The following is a 26770-nucleotide window of genomic DNA, read 5'->3' on the forward strand; positions in this document are numbered from 1 at the left end:
GGATAACAGCTTGTCCACCCCATTTCATATACTTTAAAACCCTGTAAAAGAAAACTGTGGTAGTTAATTTCTCAACGGTCTATACTTATAATGTATTAACACACCCCAACCTTTAAAACCAAAAGGATATAAAAATCGAAATACTTTACACAATAAAAGATTGGCTTTTCACAAGTTTCCCTACTCCCAACACATCAAATATTATATACACAACATATAAAGATATAGCCAACCGATAAGGGAACAAACAAAGCTACATAGTAGCACTGCTTAGATTATAGAGCCCAATAGCACATACAAACCACTAGGTGGGACAGGCCTATTATTCAAACTTAAATCTTCTTGTGATTCAGCATGGACCTTGAAGTCAAACTAAAAATAAAGTATTCAAAATGTATTTTTATTTTGTTTAATGGCGCAGAATGTTTAGGGAGTCGGCTGCCTCTTTGTCTCCATTCACTAGTGTTAAAAAAAACACCTTTAGATCAACGCGCCACAGGTCTGAGGCACTGCCTCGCCTCTGCCTTCTTGCCACAGTTTATCAAAATTGATGATCTCAGCCAATCAAATGCATTGGGAGGCTAATGTGCACACGCAGCAACGCTATGCCAATTAGCATCACTTCCGACATGCATTGAATCAATGCTTCTCTATGGGGGAAAGTTCAGCGTCTTCATGCGTTAAACATATGTGAAGTAATGACTCTGAAAACACCTTTAGTGACTGTGCCACTAGGCAATGAACACTGTCTTTTCGCTGCCGGGATATGCTATAGAAGCCAGAACAACTTCAGTAAGCTGCAGTTCTTCAGGTGACTATAGGGTCACTTTAATGATGTCAAATTCTTTAAAGTTTTACTGGGACCATGGAGTTCCTTTAACACCAGTTTGTAACTGAAAGTTACACTCCACTGCCACCCCATAAAAAAAAAAAAAAAAAAATCTATAGTAGAGATAAACCTCAAACAAAAACATGCTTTTAAAAAGGGACACTATAAGCACCCATATACCATCTAATTGGTCTTGGCCTGGAAATTAGGAAAGTGTTAAAAACTGCTATTTAGGGGGGGCGGCGCCTGACAACGGAGCAGAGAGGACGTCTGCCCCCACAGCTCCGACTGAAGGGACCAGATTAAGCAATATAAATCGAAAACACAGCGATAAAACAAGAAATAAAGTCCACCCGGAGCAGGGGTACATCGGGGAGAACGCAGATACCTGCCAAGCAACACACACCCGACACCCTGGAACGGCATCCTAACATGGCAAACGCAGGGGAGACGGCCGCTCTCCTGCCGCCAAAAATGACAGCACACCTGACAGGGAGCCCTCACTCCCCCTCCCCCCATGGCCCGGCTGGGGTTATCCCAGGCCGACCACACTTGAGCACCTGGTCGAGCTGTCCCCGAGGGGAACAATCACTAAGTTCAGAGGAAGCCCCTAAAGTCCACAAAATAGCAGACGCCTCATGTTACGTTACCAGCACCGCCGAACAAGCTGTTCACAGCATGGTGGACGAGACACACAACTCTACGCCCAGCCTCCCGTTGCCCCCTCTAGCGGAGAGGCTTGATCGCCTCATTAACGACTTCTGGGCCAAACTTGCCTCTCGACAGGGTATTCATGAGATGGAACCACCGGCAAAGATCCACAGCAGACAGCAGCTCCTGGACGGGGCCGTAAAGCGGCTCGAGTAGCGGGGGGGAGAAGGCGGGCGAACTGACGAAAACTCCGACACCGCAAAATCGGACCAGGGGTATGCCGCCCTACATCCATGCACCCCCCCCCCCCCAAGCCAGGGAACACCACTCAACCTACTACACAAGGTGACTCCGAACCACAGAACAGATGCAACAGGCTTGCAGCAGCACACCGGAATCCAGTACTGGAGGACCTCACACGTACAGCTAGCTGGACTCTGGCAAACATGTACTTGCAACCACCCAGCGCGAGGCACCAGCAGGGCAGCCCACAAAGACACTCAACAAGCATGCAAGAGCTGCACCCAGGCGATCCCGTGAGCCTCTGGGGACGGCATGGCCCCGCCAAGCCGAGGCATAGGCTGACTGTGCCACATGTACTCGAGCGAGGTATCCATGTCCCCATAAGGACTTGCTGCTATATACCAGCCTGCCGGTACGACAAACAATACTGTTACTACTCATACTGTCATAGTTAATTTTATGTTCGGTCGACTTTCGACTGCCTGCATTTGTTTACTTATGTTCCTTAGCAAAATTCATTGATCAATTAGGCCAGAGTAACACTTGCAACCAACGATTCCGTGTTTCACTAGGTCTAATAGTAATAGATTGATTAACACTCAGCCTGCTCTAAACTTCCATGTGAATCGAGAGTCAAACAGTTTAGGTGGCCTCTCTCTATAACTGCGCTCAGTGAGATACACTTAGAGGTATGACTGACTTGCTTATCTCTGAATTGCTATATAAGCTACTTAAAACTCGCCTGTACCTATCACTGTTACATAAACAGCACCAGCCTGTTTACCCGGCATAGCAATGCACTGCCGGTACATTTAGACTAGCTAACGTACAGATATAACCTGTCTATACCTCAACACTAACCTGTATAACCACCCACACCCTGCTTACAGTATTTTCTTGTAAATAAGAATACCACTATGCAAGGCAGCACTGTAACTACATTGTAAAAGAGAATCTAAAGTTACAAAAATGTGCATATTTAAATATAAGCTAATGTGGTTCATTGAAGCTTATACTGCATGCTGTTACTCCCTTACAAGACTCAATAAGCCTGCTTATAATGCCTACACAAATTGTACACTACCTTAGTAGCCTAAAAATGTGGACAACTATGATAGCATAACTAGCCTAGCACTGTTAAGGGTTGACCTTTTCACTTTATTCGAATGACTTCACTGTTTAGCCAATCTGATGATTGTTATAATTAAATAAAACCATTTCCTCATGCCACTGTTCAATTTAAGTACATTCTAAGACACGCTGTTGTGGCGTATGTCATTGCTATGTATAACGTGCACAGCAAAAATATTTTTTTTTAAAAAAACTGCTATTTAACCCTTTCATGGATGGGGAAAGGCAACAGTGTTAGGAATACAGTTTTGTTTTCCTAACACTATAGTCACTCAGACTACTACATCTCATTGCCAGGGGCAGAGGAACCAGTTTGTGTTCGGACTATATCTTTGTATGCTTAACACCGTGTTTCTTTAATTATGCATTTGTTTCATTGGGGGTATAGCTTAAAAAAATAATTTTGCAAATCCCACCCTAGCCCAGATATTCTGTGGCTGTCCGATTACCGACTTTCCAATGCAGTTCAATGGTAAGTCACTGCACAGCAAGTGCAGTGTCCAGTTGCCTCCCTTTTGAGTTCGCTCCACCGAGCTAAACAAACCAGGTAGTAACAAAACCTGTCAGTTTGTAAGCCAGGGAACTTTAACAAGGCCAAAGGGGCACTCCAGACCCCATACTTGCTTAAAAAAACAAAAAAAAAAAAAAAAAAACACTGAGCGAAGTGTCATTTTATTTATTTTGCAAAAAACGCAGATTTCAATTAAAACCTACCCTTTTATAAATTAACCTGGTTACACACCCCTGGATTTTCAACCAGAAAACAGGACCAGTTAGTTCCTGGTTTGGTTAGCAGCACTGATCTCAAGAGGCAACAGTTGTCCAGAACACCTGCCTTGAAAAGACTTCATTGAGCTGCATTGGGTGGGGCTAGAAGGGGAAAACTGCAAGGTTTTTTTATGAATAACTCCAATGGGGGATGCATGTTTTCATTTGGGGGTATATCAACTCAAGTCATTTTATTTACTTTGTATTTGGGCAGTGGATATCCCGTTAAAGAAATAATAGTGTCTGTCCCACCCTCCTCCCCGCAACAGCAAATATTTGTAATCCTTTTTCACTTGCCTGATCAGTGTCAATCACCCTCGGCCCTGGGTCAAGCTGTGCACACTGCACAACTTTGCTTCAATACTTTCCTATGGGGATTTTCTAGACGCTGGACACCCTCATGCAAAGTATGAGAATGTCCAGCATCTTTTCATGTCAAACTACATTTAAAAAAAAAAGTGCAGGAAATTACTCTAGTGGCTATAGGGTCGACAGCCACTAAAGGCTGTTCTAAAACCGCAATGTAAGTATTGCAACATACACTTATCAGCCCCAACATTAAAACCACCCGCCTAATGTCGGTTCCCCCTTGTGCGGCCAAAAAAAGCTGACATGTTGAGGCATGGACGCCAGAATAACTGAATGTGTCCTGCAGTATCTGTCACAAAAGACATTAACAGCAAATCCTCCTAAGAGGATGTAGCCAGTGCGTGGTGGTGTGTTAACCTTTTTATCAATGGATGTAGGAGGGACCTAAAAAAAAAAGTTTGCAGCAATTCATGTCAATTGTTTGATTTAGTTTACCAAAACCAAGAAGCTAAAATGAGTTTAATAAAAAGACATTCTATCCAGATTTTCTAGAAATGTTACTATGGACCTATCCTAACTTAGAAAACATTTGCTACCAACTAGGCAGTGTGTGTGCAGGGACCTTAGGCATAACAGCTCAGATTCACAGAATGTTAGGCTGCTAAAATCCAGTAACTTTGCAACTGCAAATTTTTCAGTAGTGTTTCTATAAATCCTGTCACTTTGCACCACAAACAGCACTTTACAAAGAGATGGAAACAGTAGATCGTTATATTCTTTGTAGTTAAGGTCTTAAATATTAGACCTAGTTAAGATTAAATTGTATGGGTTAAGTTTTAAAGCTCAGGAAAGTCAATAGTTTTTAAGAGTGATTCCAATGAAATCCTTTAATCTAAAGATGGCCACAGGAGAAACATGGCTCTTTGATTGCATGCTAGCTTTGAAACTACAGAAATCTGTCAAACATTTCTCCCCATTTATTGTTGCTTGTTCATAGAATTTTCATCACTCCAATGTGTATGGCTTTTATTGGCTGTTGAAGAGAAAAAAACAAAAAAAACACCAGATTTTTCAGAACTTGGTCTCAAAAGGGTTTCCAAAATGCCCTTAATTCAATGCGGATGATGGTGAAAAAAAACAAGGTTTTGGATTGAAAAAAAACACACGACAGTCAGCAATTGTTTATTGTTCCATTTATTTATATTTGGGAGAAAAGACATTCCTGAAATGCAGGATAGGAGATACAAGTAACAATGTATGTTTTGGAAAAAAACGATTTTTTAAATCATACAATGCTACAAAAATAACATTTAACCAAAAACCATAAAATGTCCTCACTTGTCTTAAAATTCCAGCAGTTGTAACTAGACCCATAGGAATATAAAATATAAAGGAGGCACAGTTTTGTTTAACCTAAAAAAGATATATTTGTGTGTGTGTATAGGAAAACTATACAAATTAACCTATGCCCTGGCTCAAGTCTCACAACAAAGTTCATGGAATGCCAACCGTCCAAGAATTCAGCATTTTCCAATTCTGGGTCAGTTGTGATACGGACAAAATCCAGACTGTTTGTGGGCAGAGAACTGGGATTAGATCCATCTTTTTAGTCTGCCCTACACCAACACTTCCAGATGGGACAAACATGAACACACAACCCCAGCCACAAGCATACAATACAGACTACTTCCAATGCATTCTCTACGCACAAAAAAACCCTCAATTCCTTCTCTCTCCCCCCATATGCAATCTAACTTCAGGTGGCTTAATATTAAAGTGGAAAACTAAATAAAACTATAAATGTAAAATAAATGTAAAGAGTAACTAAGCTAGAACAAGTTGTTAATTTCACACAACACTGAATATTTTATGGTGTTAAAGGAAATCCGAAAATAACCAAGAGACTACATGTAGCATCCATCAAGTTACATTTATTGACGGGATGTAAACAATGCACAAGTCACACAATCAAATGCCTGTTACATACAGTTTCAGTCACTGTGAAATCTACATGTGATAGTTAAAAAGCATTTAATTTACCTCCATCCAAGTGCCTCCTTATTAATAATCTACTGAGATGTCCCCTCTTCTGCTTACACGGGGCAGGCATCTTCCATAAAGAACCCAAATGTGAGAGATGGAAAGGCAGGTTTGTGTACTTAGGACAGGTTACCTCTAAATATTAGAAGATCCAACAGGACTGATATTCAAATACCCATATGGCAATACTGGCATTTTACTCCAGTAAAAAAGTTTATATATAAAAATAAAAAGCTGCTAAAGCCAACTCAGACATAAAAACAGAAAATAAAAATCAGAAAATATTGCCAACTACTTGAGTTAATATTTTATAGCAAAAGAACGGCTTTAAATTTCATATCAAAATGCCTTGAAATTACGAGCTGAGTTAAACTAAAATGGGTTTTAGCATAAATTACATATAAACATTCATAAATGGGAAACTAAACTGTCTTCGTTTAGCAAAGCACTTCTGCTGTAGCAGGTTTTCCCGCAGGGTAATGAGGCCCTAAGCAGTGGTCACCACTGAAAACATGTGATTACTTGTGTGTGACGTCACATTTTAAGTACAATCATACAGGAAATGTGTATATCATGTATGTACAAGTATACTGGTATCCAGATTCAACGGTCACTAGAGTTCAATCTGAATGTATCCACTTTGGCTGGATCATTTACTCCTCCACAAAATCTGCTACAGCAGAGGGATTAGTGCCACTGTGCATAGTCATTAGGTACATCTAGCTGTACCCTTGATAATATGCATTGAAAATAGCTGTGCAAGGGTAAAAACCAAAACAAAATTACATATCCAAGACATCAATATTCTGAGAAATGTCACCTTACACAAAGACTGTACTACTGTTGCTGAACTTCACTATAAGGGGGGGGGGAAATGCTATCAATGTCCCCTTAAATATGCACTATATACTACTAAGGGGAATTGATGGAAATATACATGTGATTTAGTAATATTTAGAGAGCAGATTTGGCCCAAGACAGGTTATAAATTAAGGCAAACCACTTGAATCACACACACAAAAAAAAAAAAGTTACAAATATTGATATTGAGGACACCATAAACTGCAGTAGCAAAAGAACAGAAATGTATCTCACTGGAAAATTAAAGATTATCCACGACTGCTGACTGAGCACAGAAATACATTTTCCAGCCCCGCTTCATAAGAATGTATACTAGATTACAAAATGTGAAATTTTCTCACAGCCTGTAAATATCACTGGACCAAAGTGCTTCCTCTTTTCCCACTATTAATTCTCCAAGTGCAATGCTGTGTGAATTTCCAGTTAAGCTAACACAGCGCACAGTAAGTCCATAATTTGCTAACAGACTAATTAATGGAAGAGTGCTAAACGTCATTGTAGTTCACATCTAACAAGCTTTTTGGCAGTTAAAAATAGAACGATACATTATAATGGCAAAAATATGCATAACAGTAATTTAGAGGGCAAATATGTGGAAAGCATTAATAGTGATCAAACAATCTGCACTATTATGCATAATAATACATTTGCGAATATTTTGCCAATTTTACCTTCTACATGAGCCCTTCTAGGTCCATCGGCTCACCAATGGCATACACTGAAAGGATTCCGCCTTAGGGGTGGGAACTATCTCAGGACCTGATAATATGAGCTATGAATTGGTGCTTGCAGCATCTTCAGCACTGTGTGTGAAAATGAAGGCAGGAGTTTTGAAAGTTTCTTTGGATGCACAGTTAAGCAGGACTTTTAATTGAATCAGCACATTTTGGAAAATAAAAATACAAGACTGATCTTTCTAAGCAGCGTAAAGAAAATACAAAGATATATACTGCTTTTCGATAAACAGAATACAGTGTTATTCTTAATGCAAATATGTTGCTATGAAAAACAGCAGAATTCAAACAAGTCAAACTCAACAACCTGCTTAATTACTGCAATTTCTATTTTGAAAAAAAAATAGCATTTTAAAAACAGAACGCTACTAGTGAAGGGTGTTTAACACACTGTCTATAAATATGGAAAGGAAAAAAAAAATGTTCTAGGGAAAAAAACCAAAACAAAAACAAAACAGTAAGACATTTATGTAGGGAAGAGAAATAGACACCTGTGCCTTTTAAAACATTTCCCCCCAATGCAGTAAATGATGGTGTTAGCAACCATGAATCTTACAGGGATGTTTTGTGGACACTTTCATCGACAGTCTTCCTTAGGTTGTGCTTACCTGTTGTATTTTGGAGCAGAACCTAAGGTGGAAGGTCTGGCAAGGCACTGAAGTATAAAAATGTCATTCTTTCCAACTAACAGATAATTAACACCTGAAATGAATTAGATCAACAGCCTCCAATGGTAAAATGATCATAAAGAGCCATGTGAAGGTTAGTGCAGTTAACCAAAAGTCATGCAAAATATGCAGTACTACAATATCTGCCTAATTCAGAAAGCACCATAATTCACTTTGACAGTGTCAAAAAGATGCTCAATAATATATATGTAAGAGTACACACAAAAGAAAGAGAAAAAGCATTGCCTTACAAGTTACTGCACTGGTCAGACTGAGCATGTTTAGAGGTTAACACACATCCAACTGTATAACAAGTGCATTAAAAGCAATAATCTAATACACAAAATATCACGTCACATTATGTCCAGATCTAGATATCAGACCGTGAAATATAAATATGCATTCCATCAAATAAACCAAGACATCTGAAACCCAAGCTAAACAGTAAACATACTTACCTAAAAAAAATTATAAATAAAACCAACAAAATATATCACAACTAACCAAGTTGTCCGATAGCTCTGCACAGCAATATGGTGTTCAAACAGTCACAATTACAGAACATTAACAAGTCATTTATCAGTTTGTCCAGTTATCGAGGTACTTACAGTGCAATGCTCCTTGAAGGAACAAATTAAGGATGATGCACAGCACAGCCCCCTCCTGACACCTACAGAGCTACTCCTAAACTGGTTGGATCAAATAAGCCCTTCAGACAATTGCAAGACTGTATGTCATTGGGATCTGATAGAATAGAAGCAATTATAAACTGGCAAGCATGTAAGATGCAAACAATGGATACTTAAATGTTGACATGGACATTTAAATAAGAATGTTTATTCAAGGTCATTAAATTAAAAAAATGAGTACAACTAACTGGGGGACTCGGCGAATACTGCTCAATAGATTGATTTTTAACATTAACAGTTAAAACATTAATGTTATGGGAAGAAAACAAAAAAACAGTTTGCAAACACACCAAACTCCCCCTCCCCCCCCACCATCCAATTTCTAAAGCATCATTAATAAATCAAAACACACAAACCATCTGTAAATTCTAAGATTTATGCAAGAAAAAAAAAGTAAACAAATATTCAGTGGCACTGCTAGAAGACTGTCCAACATCTCTCCCAGCAGTGCAATATCTGTACAGATTTTATAACAGTGGTCATGTAGAATTAAACATAATGCAATGGAAGTCAGCTATGCATTTATACAGGCACATGAAAACAAAAATCAAACTAGCATTGCTGCTTCTCATACAATAACATTCAGACTATCAAAATTAAAATTAAAAAAAAAAAATCAGGGAAAGGGGAAAAAAAATCTGAGGCAAATTGAATACGATTACAAAATTGCTGCTATGCACCTTACTCAAACATAAAATGATTTCTGTTAAATATTCACATACCCAACTTACCGACACAGGAGGTTTTCATATTATTTATTGTAAAGCACAAAACAGGCATTTTAAAAGTGATAAAGTATACATTGAAAAAGTACATTTGTATCACATATCTTTGACCACATAATAGCTGCAAATACATTTTGCTGGAATGTGTACATCTACACTAGTTACTAAAAACAAACCGGTTTTCATTTCTACACAGAAATATAGCCTCCTATCAGTCAGGAGTGATAGCTTTGTACATTTGTTTTTTTCCGAAACAATTTTAAACCAAAAACAAAATTTAAGATCTTCATCAAGGCGTCTGCATCCAAACATTTAACAAACGTTTTCCCCAACACAATGAAGCAAATACTGTACTGTCCACTTCGCATTATTGGCCCTGTGCAGAAGAAATACATAAGAGACATACAAAGAGTTAAACTACAACATTGATGGAAAATGAAGCCAACCCAGGAGTGAGACCCTAAAGAAAGATTGGTTAACAAAGGTTGACTGCTTCTTGTTTTCAATAACCCTGGAGGTGGAAAACGTAAACACAGCAACATAGCGTGCAGTACAGGAAGGTTTAGTTTCATCTGAGTTAATTATAACCATAAAGTCCTCCCCAAAACTAAAGAAAAATGATCAGATTCGTTTTCATACCTGTTGGGCTGGAGGATGCTGTGGTATTCCCTGTGGACTTGTCTGTGCATAATATGCAGCTTGCTGTCTGTAATATTCTGCCCAGGCTGCACTGTAATCAGGTTGTCCTGCAGGTGGCGCTGCTCCCTGTGTTGGTACGGTTTGCCCTAAATATTCAGAATATGTAAAAAAATTTTAGTTGGGGTAGAAGTTTTTGCAATGTTTAAAATAAGCACAAACAACTGAGGAAATTGTGAAGACAATAGTTTCTATATGGCTGCCCAAGCATATATGGGTCAGTCAACTTCTGATTACTACTGATCTACTGACTTCCTGCATTGACCAATGACTTTAAAAAGCAAACATTGTGTGTATATTTTGTTTTTCTGTTAATTATAGTATACAGAAGAGATATAGCAATATATAATGAGCAATTAATGATCATCAGCAATATGGTAGAAGAGGGGGAAGAAAGGTAAAAGTGATTTTGGATAAATAGACAAGATTTATGAAAATAGCTGAAGAAAGAAAGTATTTTTTTCGGTCCGTCATATGAGAGCCCCGGTTACAGGGGAACTCCAGACACCATAACAACGACATCAAAATTAAAGGACCACTCTAGGCACCCAGACCACTTCAGCTTAATGAAGTGGTCTGGGTGCCAGGTCCAGCTAGGGTTAACCCATTTTTTTTTATAAACATAGCAGTTTCAGAGAAACTGCTATGTTTATTAATGGGTTAGGCCAGCCTCTAAATCCTCTAGTGGCTGTCTCACTGCTCTTGAAAATCACAGTGAGAGCACGCAAGCGTCCATAGGAAAGCATTGATAATGCTTTCCTATGAGACCGGCTGAATGCGCGCGCAGCTCTTGCCGCGCGTGCACATTCAGCCGAATGGGAGGAGAGGAGGATCGGAGGAGAAGAGCTCCCCGCCCAGCGCTGGAGAAAGGTAAGTTTTAACCCCTTTCCTCTCCCCAGAGCCCGGCGGGAGGAGGAAAAAGTGTTTTCCTGGCACTATAGTGGTCCTTTAAGTTTTGTGAAATCTTAGTTTCAGGAAGCTCTGAGTGCTGACGGGCAGGGGCACCATAGACTGGCTGTGAGTCTACTGACCACTCTTAGCCAGTCTACAATGCCACTGCCCTGCAGTACTCAGGTTCCTGAAACACATTTCACAAGCTGAATGCCATATGGAGGCTCACTTTGGGGTTAAACTGCTCGGGAATGGTTTTACCACTTAAGTATACCCGAGGAGACCCTGGCATCATAACTTCATCTAGATGATGTTATAGTGCCTAAACTGTCCTGTAAAGCAAGACAAAAGAGGAAATCTAGGTAAAAAGGCAGTAAAGGTTTAACTTATACTTGGTTTGTGTTGGAAAACTGGCCAAAATAGCTAGTTTGCAAGGATTTTAACATTTCCATAAAAAAATACCGAAAAGCACATAATCCACAACTTGCCTTGTTTTTTATAGTATTCTTCCCATGCTTTTGAATAATCTTGAGCTGGTGCCTGTTGACCTAAGGAAAATAAATACATTTCTGTTACTGATCTGACTAGATTCAGAGTCCTAAAAGGACACAGTCACCAGAACAACTACAGCTTAATTGTGTTATGGTGTCTACAGTCTGTCCCTCCAGGCATTCTAATGCCTACATTGACTTTTCAGAGAAACTGCAGTGTTTACATTACTGCCAATTAATACGCCTAGCAGCAGTCAGACGAACACTAGAGGTGCTTCCTGGGTGAGTGCTGCACAAAAGCTCTGCATAGAGATGCTGAATGCTGTGAGAAGATGCTGATTGGCACGGCATGGTTTTTGTCCTATGAGAAGGCATTGGATGAGAGTGAAATTTGAGGTGGAATGGAGCAGGGCCAACTGCAACAAGACCGGCACAGCAGTGAAAATAAGGCAAGTAAACTACCTTTTTAAAGGCCCGACACCTAAACAGCAGTTTTACAACTATAGTGTCAATCTAATTCCTAATTTTAGGTTATGCCAGTCACCAGTACTTCATGTAAATTTTTCCAAACACTGCACTAAAAAGGTCTTTTACAGGTTACTTTCTCTAATTGTCAACTGTAGCGTATACAGTGCTACGGTCTGATCTACCGTTGCTTGATGTCCACTTACCCATTTTTTTGTAATACTCTTCCCAAGCTTTTGTATAGTCAACTTGTCCAGATTGTGGAGCTGCTGGTTGCTCGGCTATACAAGCCATTGAAAAAGGGTGGCCAGCACAAAGGGGGACAGGTGGGGGGGATGGGTGGGAAGAGAAAAAGGGGGGAAAAAAAAGTTAATATAGACACAAGGCAATACAAAACTAAAGTAAAAACAAACAGATATTACAGTTATGAAGCATTTAACAGACATTACACATACAAGCATGCAAATCATGTAAGGTGTGCCGAGAATCCAACAGGCCACCTAAGAGGAGCAGTAGGTTAGAAAGCCTACACACAAAAGTTTGAGCGAGGTTGAGAGCATGGAGCCGATAGCACATACTTTCACTCCTAAGAGTTAGGAGTGAATGTAGGAGCTTCTGACTGATTAAAGACTACACAACTTCCCATTACCAGATTTCCTTTTAATAAAAAGGCATTTGCTACCTTGTCCATTAGTTTGGGCTGTACTTGGTCCACCAGATGGAGCTGCAGGTGGCTGGGGTGCTTGCTGCTGATAATAGTGAGCATAATAAGCTGCCCATGCTGCAGAATTGGGATCAGCTCCTGCTTTACCTAAGAAATTAAACATCACACTCTTATAGTGTAAGGGATTTTTGGAAATAACAAATCTACAGAAAGGTTTGTCATACCGTCCTCCCCCCTCCCTCCACAACCAATCCATTTACCAGTAACGAATGACTGGTGCAGTCCAAAAGCCATTGAAAATAAGGGGAAATTGTCAGACTTAAGCAGATGTGTCATGGCTGTGCATAATAAAAAATGTTTTGAAAAAGAATACTAGTTTATGAAATGAACCCCTCACAATAATATAGCTCAGTTTATGGTCCTTGCATATCACTGGCCACAATGGGCAGTAGATGCAATTTTAGCAATGAAGATCAGACCTCACACCTTTGTCATTTAAGAAATGGCTGGCATCAAACAACTGCAATAGCGCAATACAAAGAGCATGCTTTCATAAAGGCTACAGGCAGCAGCATACTCCCTTCTTGACCAACTGATGCATATGTAAAAATGTGCATGAATTACACGTGATAAGAGCCACGTGGGTGGCAAGAGTGAAGGTTATAAATAGGGGAAGCTTGATTGCTTACTTTGGATGAGGAACAAACTAAAAAAAAGTCAAGAAAGCTGCTTTAAAAACACCCCAATCATGCCAGCCTGTCGCATTCTTCTAAAAACCAAAGGCAGAGTCCTAGTAAAATATTAAAAATAGATGCTCTAGCAGGACAGTGGAATTTGGCAGTGATGCCAGCAAGCTTAACTAAAAAGGTCAGCCACAAAGACTACCAGAAAATGTCAATGTGGAAAACCTAATATACATGCCAAACACGGGAGTGTTTAAAGAAACAATATACGTACCCCGACCACTTCGTGTCACTAAAGTAGTTTGGGTGCCACATCCCTGTTTTAACTCTGCAGCTGAAAACATTGCCATTCTGCAGTAATGACAATGGTTTTCATTCCATACTCCATCTCAGTTCTAGCAGTGGTCTTACTAACAGCAACTAGAGGTGCTTCCGCCAAAATAGTGGAGTAAAACGCAATTATTTCAATGATATGGTCTGGGAGACCAGCCGATTATTGCACATGCACACTAGCTTCTCAGAGATCTTTGATCCTGCTCTTAGCCAACCAAGGAGGTGTATTGCAACACCGGAGGCAATTGCTGCAAGGCAGGAAAGGTAAGCAACCCTGGCAGGAGCCCAGTAACCCAAAAGATGACTAGGGCACTAAAGCTTTGGGAAAACAGATTTGATTCCCAATGCTAGTGTTCCTTTAAGGAATAAATTACCCAATGTTAAATCAAACAAGGCCTTAAAAGATAGTCTATTAAAAATGGAACGTCCCACTCATTTAATTCATGCAGATTAAATAAGTCATTGCATAATGTAAAAAGGGCAAAGGAAGATAACCTTCAGCACTCCAGATGATGTGCAGTACATCTATACACTGATGCTTTGCCAGCATTATGGGAGATTTATTCCACAACACCTGGAGTGCTGACAGTAGTCAACATCTAGCATAGCTGAACATGTAACAAACTTCAGAGTAAAGGAGATTACAAAACACTGTACTTGAATCCCCTCAACACTACTTATCAACTATAATTTGTTTAAAAAAACTAAACTTGAAATTAAAACTTCTTCTCATAATAGATACTGATCAAACAGGCATGGAAATTGCAAAAACTTCTGGCTGACAAGTTTTGTTCTGAGATTACAAAGAAGTTTAATTGGCATTGCTACAGTAAAGAAAGCTTAACGCCGACAGTGCCACCAATGAGTGAACGGCTGTAAATTAAAAGTAAATTTCAAACTTAGGCTAAAATATCTGAAAAGAACATTGCTGGTTATCGGGGCCTAAAATTTTGAATTCACAATTTTGTAAACCAGGTGAAGCAAAAATGACAAAGGGTGGATCTTTCTTCTGTACCTCCCACATTCACTTTCAAGTCAGAGGATATGTTCTCTCTAGGAATTAAAATGAATGCATGCTAATCTATGAATACATGTTTTAGTTAGGTTCCAGTAACAAATTCAGGTGACAGTGTGCATTCCACCACAAACGTAGCTTAACCCTCATTGGGAAAGCACATCAAAAGAATGCCCGTCAACCATACAAATCATGCCTATGACGAAGGGACATGCACCTTACACCATGTTATCTTATGCGTAAGGAAAACAAGCAAAAAATAAATAAATCCCCCCCCCCCCCAAAAGGTGCAGTCCACATAATGGACTAGTTAAAGGGTGGATATCACAACTCAGAATTAAAAAAAAAATAAAAAATATTACATGTGCAATAGATACTGAAAATAAACTTACTTGGGTCTGGTTGAGTTGGCTGTTGCCAGTGTGGATAAGTATTGCCCCATCCTTGAGGAGCATATTGTGCAGGAGGACCACTAAAAAAAAAAAAAAATCCACATTTATTACAGAAATTACTTCCTGCTATCCTGTGTAGACAGCAAGTGTGTAAAAGGAAACAGTCCTCAATAGACTCAGAATACACAAGTTAAGGACTGAGCCAAATGTACACGTTGTGATCAAAACCAAAAACAAAAACCCAAATTTGCACTATATGCCTGTTCAGGCGCAATTTGCCTTTCATATTTATTATGTGCACCCACACTTACATATCATTTTATTCAGGGGAAACAGGGCTTTCATTTAACATCAAATATTTAGTTATGAAAATTTAAGATAAATAATATATTTTAAAAAATTTGGGGGAGAAAACGAGAATACGTAACCAACCTGGCAAACTTCAATGTGAAAAATGTGAAACGCAAGCCTGATGTTTGACTCTAACTTTTGAAAACACCATAAAACCTGTACATGAGGGGTACTGTTATACTCGGGAGACTTCGCTGAACACTAATATTAGTGTTTCAAAACAGTAAAATGTATCACAACAATTATATCGTCCGTGTAAGTGCCATTTGTGTGTGAAAAATTCAAAAAGTTTCACTTTTACTGACAATATCTTCGTTGTAATACATTTTACGGTTTTGAAACATTAATATTTGTGTTCAGCGAAGTCTTCCGAGTAAAACAGTACCCCCCCATGTACAGGTTTTATGGTGTCTTGGAAAGTAACAGGGTTAAATATAGCGCTAGCAAATTAAATTCCTCGGAAAATAAAAATATATATGTATATTACACACACAAATACACATATACACACACCATTTTTTAAACTTATTTTTTTATAAAAGTATAGAGATATATACGCATATACTTATGTATATTTCGTTCTACATGTATTTTGATATAAAAAAAATTACATATAAATTTCAAAATACAGTTAGAACAAATTTACACATATAAAAAGGTAAATAGAAAGGACGGCGGGGACGTGCTATGCTGCCCCCCAGCGTTTAGAACTGGGTCCCCAAGGACGGCATAGCATGCCCGCCGTCCTTAATGGGTTAAAGGGACACTACAGTCACCAGAACAAATACAGCTTATTGAATTTGTTCTGGTGAGTACAGCAAAAAAGCCTGAAGGTAATGATTCTAAACACTGTCTTTTCAGAGAAAAGGCAGAGTTTACATTACAGCCTAGGGATAGCTTCACTGGCCACTCCTTAGATGGCAGTTAGAGATCCCTCCTGGGTCATGGCAGCCAAATATTCAGTGTATCCTCTGCATGAAGACACTGAACTTTCCTCAGATTCATTGATTCAGTTCATCTCTATGAGGAGATGCTGATTGGCCAGGGCTGTGTTTGAATTGTGCTTGCTCTGCCACTGATCTGCCTCCTTGTCAGTCTCAGCCAATCCTATGGAGAAGCACTGTGATTGGATCAGGCCACCACTTCTGATGCTGTCAGCAGACAGCTTGCTTTTCTGAGGCAAACAGCATGCAGAGCTACAGCTTCAGGCTTGAATACAAGTAAGATTTTGCTATATTTAGGAAGGCATGTGGGGTCCAGATGGTGGTTTTAACACTATAGGGTCAGGAATACATGTTAATGTTCCTTGAAATTGGAACAAAGATACATTTGTTCAATAGTAAAGTAGAGTGCTGCACACAAGATAGTGTACAGGAGTCCTATATGGTGGAGGTCCGCAAAACTAAAATACGATAAACATAGGTCCGCAAGCATTACAAAGTAGTGCACAAAAATGAAAAGGTTTATTAAACCATAAGGATAATGAAAAAAATCTGATCTACACCGGTTTATAAAAATAAATCTGTCGGTATTGTATAATCTGTAAAGATAAATCAGCAAAGGTAGTCTCACTCTAAAAGGTACTTCAAGAAAATTATTCAGGAAAAGTCTTACTAGGCTAAGAAAACAAGCGTTTGGTATCCATGCACTACAATTTGGTCTGTACTAAGAAACCGGCACCAAGGATGGAAACCTGAAATATTTGAGGTATGCTCAAAACCCCCCACCACCCTTTTCATTTAACTTGCATTCTTACTCAGTTCCCCAAATTCGAGGTAGCGGTACTATATGTTTATCTACAATCTGTAAAGGTCAACAGAAGCCTGCATTTCCTTTCTGCTGTCATATGTCCATGTAGTGTTAAACTATAACACAGGATGAAGCGAGCGGTTCTTGACTTGAAAAATGCAAATACTGCATATGATGAAATGTAAAATTACAGACATCATGAAAACATACAGAACTATTAGTTTAAATGTAACAGAGCTAATTATTTACTTACTGTGGTGAAGGTCCAGGGGGTCCAGGATTGTAAGGGGCTGGATTGTATGGTCCCATGGGAGCACCAGGACCAGGAGGGCCAGGAGGTCCATGAGGGCCAGGTACACCAGGTGGTCCATGAGGAACTGGAGGACCAACAGGATTCACTGGACCCTAGATCAAGAGAAATGTGCATGTGTAAAGATAATGCAATATTATACAATAGTCTATCCTGTATGTATAGAAAAGATAACCTCAACAACTCACTTTCAGCAGACTTTGAAGAACCCACACAAAGTAATCTACACAATATTGGCATTAGGATACCATATCAAAATTGCAGGAATTCTTTAATATAGCAAACATTTTTGCTAAATCTACTGCCAATTGAGTGTGAAAGGCTTGTACGGGCCTGGTTACAGAAGACCTTCTTGAGCTCTCATGTTATCAGCTTCCTTTTTACATAGATTGCTGCTCTTCAGAGACACACAGCTCCACAAATTTGACAGTTAGCATAAAATAAATCCTTTGAGCTCTGAGTTTAGGGCCAACACTTCTAATTTGCCCTATAAGATCCATAGCTTAACGAAGTTACAAAGGTGTGTCCTGTATCAAGATAACTAAACCCACAGAGTAGTTACCAATTGTGGATATCAGGTCACATGACAGTTTAATATTAGTGTAACACCCAATTAATACTGTACTTACTCCAATCTTCTCTTCAATAAGCTGTCTGGCATAATCTATTTGCTGTGGGGATCCACGAATAGTGAATAGTTTCATGTTTGGGTCAGAATTTGGTGGAGGATTTCTTTGCAGCTCTATTCTGGCTCCTGACTGCTGGCTGATATTTTTTATTGTTTCGCCACCTAAAACAGAAAAAATATTAAGTTGTAAATACTCGCCATACAAAACAGCAGGATGAATAGGTCAATAGTAAACTTCAATGAAGATATTAAAACAAACCTTTTCCAATAATTAGACCAGTTTTTACAGTAGGAACAACAAAGTTAAACTCCTGTAAGCCACCAGGAGGTCCCATGTTCCAGTTCCCTTGACCTCGTCCTCTGCCCCGTCCAGGCCCTGGGCCACCATGGTTTCCAGATTGCTGAAAGAATAATACAATGAGTAAAACCCTTGCTGTATCGCAGCTAAAAAACACCAGTGTATATAATGAGACAGAGCACGTCAAGTATCCCACAGTTAGCCTATTCTGTCTCACTTCCAGGAGATATGACAAGACAAAATGAGTGGAGATCATAAGAGAAGAAGCTAGGATGTAGGAAAAAAAAAAGGGGGGGGGGGGGGAGAAGCCATTCCAACTACTTTACGATAGGCGAGCTGCCAGGGAACACCTCCAAAGATTGCCAGGTCTCACTCTGCACAAAAAGTGCAGCCTTCAGTTCTCTAAGCAGCTGCACAGGGGCAGAGTATCAGCTCAGCACGTGGAGAGCTATCAGACAGTGTCCTCTTGACCACAGCCCTTGCGCCTCAGACTGGTCCAAAATAATGCAAGCTTGATAGTCTGTCCCAGGGACTGGATAAGAAAGTACTGAGGTTGTGGGGGGGGGGCTCAGGATTTTAAAGGGAGGAATTCAAATTTTTGTCTGCTTGTCCCATTAAGAAGTACACACTCCACTGTATGTAATGACACTATACGAGAAAAAAAAAAAGCAGAAGAAAATTTATTTTTTACCTGAACACTGCGAAGTAGGTCTGTTATAATCTCTGCTGCATGTTGACATCTGTCTGGTGGGCCAGAGACTTGAGCAATTCTTTCAGGAGCTGAACCATCATCTGAAGAGGAAGGAGAAAAATGAAAAGTCAAGCATAATACCATTAATGGAAAGTGTAAGTCGATGAAACGTCCAAAAATTTGGTAATTCATACCTGGTTTAAATTGTATTCTAACACCTGCATCGTTCTGGATTTTCTTGATCATTTCACCATTTCTTCCTATAACAATTCCAACAGCAAATCGTGGTATTGGGACCTAGTGTGGGTATCAAAACATTTAACATAAAATTGTGTTTCGATTAAATCCTATACATTTATTTTTCCATTTTCACCTTTACTGACTTGTACCTCACCAATGTTCTTGGATGCTATACCAAAGTTTCTAATGTAAAAATTGATTCATCCAAAATCGCAGATCTGTACATTCATGATTTTTGCTTTTAAAGTAAACTAAACCCGGGATACCACTTAAAAAGTGTGCTAGACTCTTATCGTGTTTACTTATGGTGTAATTCAGGAACAGTGTTCATTAATCTTGCACTTAAAAAGGACACTATAGTCACCAGAACAACTACAGCTCAATGTTGTTGTACTGGTGTCTACAGGCTTTTATGCAAAAACTGCCTTTTCAGAGAAAACTGAAGGCTCCCCATAGAGATTTAATGCATCTCAGAGAAAATGCCATGTGGCACAGCGTCGGGTTTGGCTGTATATGTGCAGTACCCTCAAAGCTTTCCTATATGATTGGGTGAGATTGTATATTTTGACCATCCCAGCCAAGATGGTGGAGCAGGATAGAGCTAGTCATGGCAGTGCTTGAAAAAAGGAGAGCTTAAACACCATTTTAACAGGGGCAAGGAAGGGCCAGACACCTAAACAGCACTATTAGAACCATAGGGTCAGCAATAAATGTTTCTTCCTTTAAGAAAGTTGTGCAAGATTTCTCTGTAGCCCAACTTCAAGGCAAGAGAAACTCAACACGAATGCAATGGAGATCCACAGGAAGCCACAGTCCCTTTGTATGGTGAATTTCTTAGAAGAGAGCAAATAACCTATTGTTAATCCCAAACTTACATCAATCCCTTCATTTCCTCCTACTCTTGAGCCATATTCATTTCGTACTTCTCTAAAACCACCTCCTTGTTCATGAATAAGTTCCATAACCATCTCCTTTGCTTGCTATTAAAAAAAAAAAAAAAACATTTTAAAGTAATTCAAGTACAGAATACAAACATTTGTCAGTTGCACCAATCACCTTTGGCCAGCTATAAGAGTTATAATTACCTGCACTTTGTAAGGATCCCCTGTGATTCTCAGCGGCTTGTCAGAGCCGGTGTTCTGGGGCCCATCCTGAATCATGACCATTTTAACTCCTGCTCGTTCCTGATTTAAAAAAACAAAAACAAACCTTTATTTCAGTATACCTGACAAAGAACATTAACACATTCAGAGAAATGATTTATGGCAGTACCTGCAGTTGTTTAATGGTTTCTCCTCCTTTACCAATTACTAAGCCAGCTTTACTGGATGGGATCATGATTTCTTGGACAGCGTTGCCAGGACCATCCCCGTGATGAAAGCCAGGAGTTGGTCTTCCTTTCTCAACTATCTGTTCAAGTAATCTCTTTGCACCTCTAAAACAAATAAAAATAAATATTTAAGACTCGCAAAAAGACAACATTCGAAGTTAATCTGTAAAACTACATTCAAATCAAACTTACTGAACAGAATCGGGGGTCCCAGTTAACATACATGATCTGTCAGGCATCCCGCCACTATCTAAAAAACAAATATGAGAAAAGAACTGAAGGCTTCAAGTAGTCATGTTCCGTTTTCAATGTCAACATACACAATACATTTCCTGTCAGGCTTACCAATATGTTACATGTGAGGAGAGGATTTATATAAAAAAAACAAACAAAAAAAAACACTTACCTGGGGCAATTTGTATTTTACAGCCAGATTCTTGTTGAATGCGTGAGATTTGTTCACCACCTCTTCCAATAACTGTGTAAAAGTGGATTGGTATTAGATTGTGGCACATGTTAGAGCATATAACAAGATTTAGGGAAAGGAGAAAATAAAATCTATACTTACTGAATCCCACCATTCCATCTGGAACCTTGTATTCTTCCGTAATGACAGACCTTTAAGAGACATTTAGTGTAAAATGTAAAAAAAATTGCAATCTTACATCACTGCACTTACGTTTGAGCAAAGGCTAGTTTAGTTTCCAAATAATATACGCTGTACTTGGATACAAGAAAATGCTAAAATGGCACTATCACCACATAAGGACTTTGCATAATCTGCAAAGACCAACAGTCTTTTTTTTTTTTAATACTTAATTGAGCTCGTCTCTCACAGGCTTTGAATTTGTATTGTTAAATTCCAACACTATCAATATGAGTATTTCAGAAAGATTGTATCTTCATAAAAGACTCATTTTGCAGGGGTATGGCAGTGCTGCTTTAAGCTAGACTCCATAATTAGCTTCATCATGCAATGTATGGATAGGTGAACAATAGATATTTAAGGAAAGCAAACATTTACATACCTCTGTTGCTGATGCATGGCAGGCATTGGTGGAGCGAAAGCTGGGAGAAATGGAAAAATAAAATTTACATTTTATTCACAACTATTTCCACATGGTAACACTAGACAAGAATAATAAGAATACTTACAATCATTCTGAGGGGCAACTTTCTTAGGTTCTGGTTGATCTAAATAAAGAAATAAATTATATATTTAATATAAAATAAATACAAATAAAATCCAGAAACCTTCCAGGAAAAGGACTGTATGCAAGACCATATCCTAATACTAAAAAAATAAAAATAAAGTCAATATTTCCTGCAACATAACAGCAGTCTACAGGAGATCAGGATAAAAAGCAAACTAGAAAATGCTAATGATGCTTCCAAGCTAGGCCAGAGGACAAATATGATCTACACAGCAAATAAAATGTCAGGTCTATGGAATAAAAGTACTCTAACAAAATGCATTTAGGATTACACAAACAGTAAAATTATTTAGGATAGTCAGTTCTCTACTTGTTGCAATGTTTAACTTTGAAAACTGCACAAAAAGCTTACAAGCTTTTGTGTGAATTGTCACTGACTATTTTCACATATTCCACACAGGTAATAAAGATAAAAAAAATCATGCCTTGATAAGGAGAGGGCATTCCCTCCCAGTGTGCTGTACTGCTCAAACTTGTCCAAGAGCCATCTACACACAAAAAGAAGACAAATCATGCATATAACATTTGAAGCATCATTAGCTAATGGTCACATTGTATAAAAAAAAAATTATGGCTACATTTCTTGAACAAAGATAAAAATGCATATTACTGAGAATAGATTCCACAATAAAGCAACATTTTGTCCCTCCTCCTAGCAATGTAATTTTTTAAACAGGAAAACGTCAGCTATGTACAAATAGTCCAAGAATATCCTGAAAACCACAACTCAAAGTAAACTACGGGATCTATTCACTAAACACCATGTGTGCATTTACAATTGCAGCCGTTTACTCAATTCGGTTCTCATAGAGACTTTATCAGAATAAAATTGAATTCCTGCTATTTTCAAATGGATCTCCTTGCTGCAACAAGTAATTTGAAACTACGGTAGTTTGATAAAGTTTACATGATGTAAAAATTCAACCAAATTGCAGCCAAATAGAGCAAGTTTGGTTGAAATAAATTAATTTGCGTTTCGTGAATAGCTGAAAGGGATAAAACTGATGAATTGGGACAAACGCCATTTGCTTGTTGCCATTCAGTGAATAGAGCCTGTGTATCCTGAGCACGGGAGGAGCTCTGCAGCTCTGTGATATTATTACAGTCATGTCCATACAGCTACACCACACTTAAACTGACCAACTAGGAACCCCACCCACAATAGGTTAATTTGTCAAACTATATAGCTTTGCCAGCACAACATAGATAGTTACCAAAATATTTAGGAGAAATAAACACTTTAATAAATTAAACACGTACATTAAAAAAAATGCCAGTACTACTTTAATAGAAACAAGAGTCTTTTTTTTTTTAATATACCAAGTGAACAGTATCAAGTTACACATTAAAATGAGAACTTAAAAGTCAAAAGGTTTAACATACCACCATCATCAAGTGGCCGCTTCTGTCCTCCAAATCCATAGTCATTGGAATTTATAGCGGTGCCTGTGTCACCACCAATCTTAGCAGCAATCTAGAGGGAAAACAAAGAGTAGTAAGGACTTTTGTTTAAACAATGCAGCTTCGGTGGATGCATAGAGAAATTTCTACAGATATTTGTTGTATTGTTTATAAAGAGGAACAGTCACTTCTGCAGAAATTACACCATTGAAAATCACTTAAGACTTGTGTTAACCTTTCCTTCATGTGAAGCTCAGCTTCCCATTAAGTTCATAATAGATTTATCTTAAGACACTGTTAAAGTTTGGACAAGGCACACATGTTGCAAGTGAGAAGAAAAAAAAAAAAAAAAAAGATGGTCCCCCCTTTTCTGTAGGATTTATCTATGATGAATATTAAGTTCAAAAGATAGCACTTACAGCAATGACTGACAAAAATACAAGATTAAGGTGTCCAAAGGCAGAAAAAAAAAATGGATTTCTACACATACATTTTTCAGACATCACATCGATTTATATGTGATGTGTAAATGTAAAAAAACAAGTGTCAGTTACGGTTTGCACAGTATTATTATTTACACAGTCAACAAATCCTGCAGTACAATAGGAGACAAGTATCCAAAACAAACCAAGTTAGGCACAGAGGATGCCGAGGGCCCTACACAGACAAGCTTACACTCACTGCCAGTTCTCCATATGTCTAAAGCAGGGTGTAGAAATACACGAACCTATCTTTTTTCAATACTGCCATCATATCATATATTTCATAATCGTGTACCTGGTCAGCTATTTCACTTCACGTTAAGATATGAAAGTGCACAATTGCAATTCCCTAGAGTGCTTCCTTTTTTTTACAACCATGTGTGCGTACCACGAATATGTTTTTATAAAAAAAAAAAAAAAATCACAGGGCCAACGTTTGAGTGGGTGCAGTAATGGAATAAATGCATCTTGCCAGCAAATCGGTTAGGTTATGAAATATATATATATATATATATATCTCAAAAACTGCACCCCCCCCCCCCCCAAAAATAATATAAGTTTAAGATACTGATTTTCCCTCCTCAAGCACTGAATGCCCTGCTCTACAGGTTAGCAGTATACATGTGCTGCCCCGCCTCACAAAGCAGCAATACATGTCCAGGAAACAAACTTTCCTAATACGCAGCTACGACCACAACCCCCCCCACCCACATAAAGCGCCAACAAGTGGCATAGCGCCGTACAATAGGGGAACTAGCACATTATTTCTAACGAGACGCATTGGCCGCACAGGAAGAGAGAGGGCCCTGCTCAATGAGCTCACATAGGCAGACGGCCATTGCTTGGAGCACGTGATGGAAAGTTAAACTAAAGTCTATATCGCGCATGGACAACCTTCGGCACTCCAGACGTTTTGGACTACACCTCCCATGATGCTTGGCCAGCACTATGGGTGTAAGGACATCATGAGGGATGTAATCCACAACATCTGAATTGCCGAAGGTTGCCCATCCCTGGCGCTGTATAGTAAAGGGTATCCGGCCAGGACCCCCGTGTCTGTATAGCGGGTAGTAGCGCTATATCCGGCCATGCAGGCGGTTTACCGGCGCTCTCTCACGGTGTGTAATGAAGGGATCCTATAATATGGCCAGTACTAGAGAGGCTCGGAGATTACAGGGCAGGCAGGCCCGGCCGCTCTCAGCCCCATGCGCTCCCGCTACGCCCAGCCTGAGAAGGCCGCATGGCGGAGACCCGGGCCAGGGAAGCCGCCCCGAGAAGCGCTCACAGCACAATACCTGTCTCGCCCGCTGCAGCGCATCCTTGAAGGCGTCGTTCACCGCTCCGGGGGCAGCGCCGCCGGATCCGGAGGCCGGTGGGGGAACCGTGGAGTAATCAGCCATGTCAGGAGAGTTCGCTGGCCGTACCAAGAATGTGAGGAGACACAAAATGGCGCCGGGGGGAAACCTCTCTCAGTCTCACCGACGGCCCCGCCTCCTTCTCGCGAGATCCGGCTGCCCCGCCCGCCTCACTCAATGCAGGAATAAAGGAATCTCGCGAGATCCTACAGGTCGGCCGCGCGGGCAAGTAGCACGGGATTGGCTAGCGCCTCACAGCGAGAGCGTGGACAAAAAACAAAACCCCGCCCTCATTGTCTTGTCTGCGTCCTCTGCCCTCACAGCCTCGGAGAGCCAGCGGATTGGCTGGGGACTGATTGACGGTTGAAAACCCCGCCTTCTCCAGAGACTCTGGCTTCCCGCCATTTTCCTTTGCTAGTAGGAAATGGTCTATTCTAAACGGCCACCATTTTCTTCCTGGATATCAAAAAAATATATATATCTCTCTGGTTTTATTAGGTAGTATATAGAAAGTTTTTCCCTGTAGTTTGTAAATTTGTTAAGATGGCAGTTTATTTGTATATATTTCACTAATCACATACTGGGTTATTTACTGAAGTAAACTTCAAATTTAAAGGGGCATTATTATTTAAAATGTAACCCCTTAAGGGCCAAACTTCTGGAATAAAAGGGAATCATGACATGTCACACATATCATGTGTCCTTAAGGGGTTAAAGGGGCATTTTTTTTTCAAATTTAGAGGGTACTACAGGTGCTTCCTGGCACTAACATTCGGCGTGGAGATACCGAACGTTCGCTATTGAGGTGCGTTGATTCAATCCATCTCTGTGAGGAGATGCTGATTGGCACGGCGCAGTATTTTGCTGTACCTGCGCGATAGGCTCACAATACTTTCCTATGACAAAGCATTGTATTGGCTGAGACCACCAAAATGGAAGATCTCCGCCACGGAGGTGGGGCGAGACTGGCGTGGGAGAAAAAGATAGTAAAATGATATTATTGGATAGACAGGGCAGGGATATAATGCTGAATTCCAGGGCTATAGTGTTAGGAATACATGTTTATATTCTTGACTCTATAGTCCTTCTTTAAGGTCATCGTAGCCAAACTGGAAAAATCACCCTAACTTCAGCTACTCTTCCGTTCTAAATTCAGTTTGAGTTAGAGACCACGCTTTTAGTTAACCCCACAGTATCAGGATTTGCTAATGTGAAAAACCAAAGTGAGTTTTACATTGTGGACAAATGTAGCTGAACTGTAAACGTAGCAGATTTGGATTTATTTTTTTTCCAGTTTGGCTTTTGTGGCCTAAAAATTGAGTAACAGTTCACCAATGTGCTGATTATGAATGGTGCATACTGCAGGGCAGCACTTCCAATGTGCCAATATGGTGTATGTTGAAGTGAATGTTTGGTTTATTCACTAAGCATTGATTTGTGAAT

At 39.5% G+C, this 26770-nt stretch overlaps 1 protein-coding gene across 5 annotated transcripts; it reads right to left on the bottom strand.

The window, feature by feature from the left end:
* Positions 1-9285: 9285 nt before the first annotated feature.
* Positions 9286-25451, bottom strand: FUBP1 (far upstream element binding protein 1). 5 transcript variants are annotated; one of them, XM_063427963.1, is made up of 22 exons: positions 25268-25451; positions 23473-23563; positions 22515-22577; positions 22031-22069; positions 21904-21943; positions 21444-21493; positions 21282-21353; positions 21068-21125; positions 20818-20980; positions 20631-20729; positions 20421-20525; positions 19500-19602; positions 19306-19406; positions 18576-18717; positions 18318-18478; positions 17632-17783; positions 15279-15358; positions 12874-13002; positions 12398-12472; positions 11724-11783; positions 10288-10433; positions 9937-10024 (listed from the first exon to the last, which is right to left on the bottom strand). In XM_063427963.1, exons 1-22 carry the CDS (start codon positions 25370-25372, stop codon positions 10016-10018), a joined length of 2043 nt encoding a protein of 680 aa, XP_063284033.1. In that variant the 5' UTR covers positions 25373-25451; the 3' UTR covers positions 9937-10015. The 5 variants fall into 5 exon arrangements, with proteins under 5 accessions (XP_063284034.1, XP_063284033.1, XP_063284036.1 ...); XM_063427964.1 differs by having other exon boundaries at positions 9286-10433; XM_063427966.1 differs by lacking the exon at positions 12874-13002.
* Positions 25452-26770: the final 1319 nt, after the last annotated feature.

Source organism: Pelobates fuscus, chromosome 7 (assembly GCF_036172605.1).
Source record: "Pelobates fuscus isolate aPelFus1 chromosome 7, aPelFus1.pri, whole genome shotgun sequence".
NCBI classification, from domain to species: Eukaryota; Metazoa; Chordata; class Amphibia; order Anura; family Pelobatidae; genus Pelobates; species Pelobates fuscus.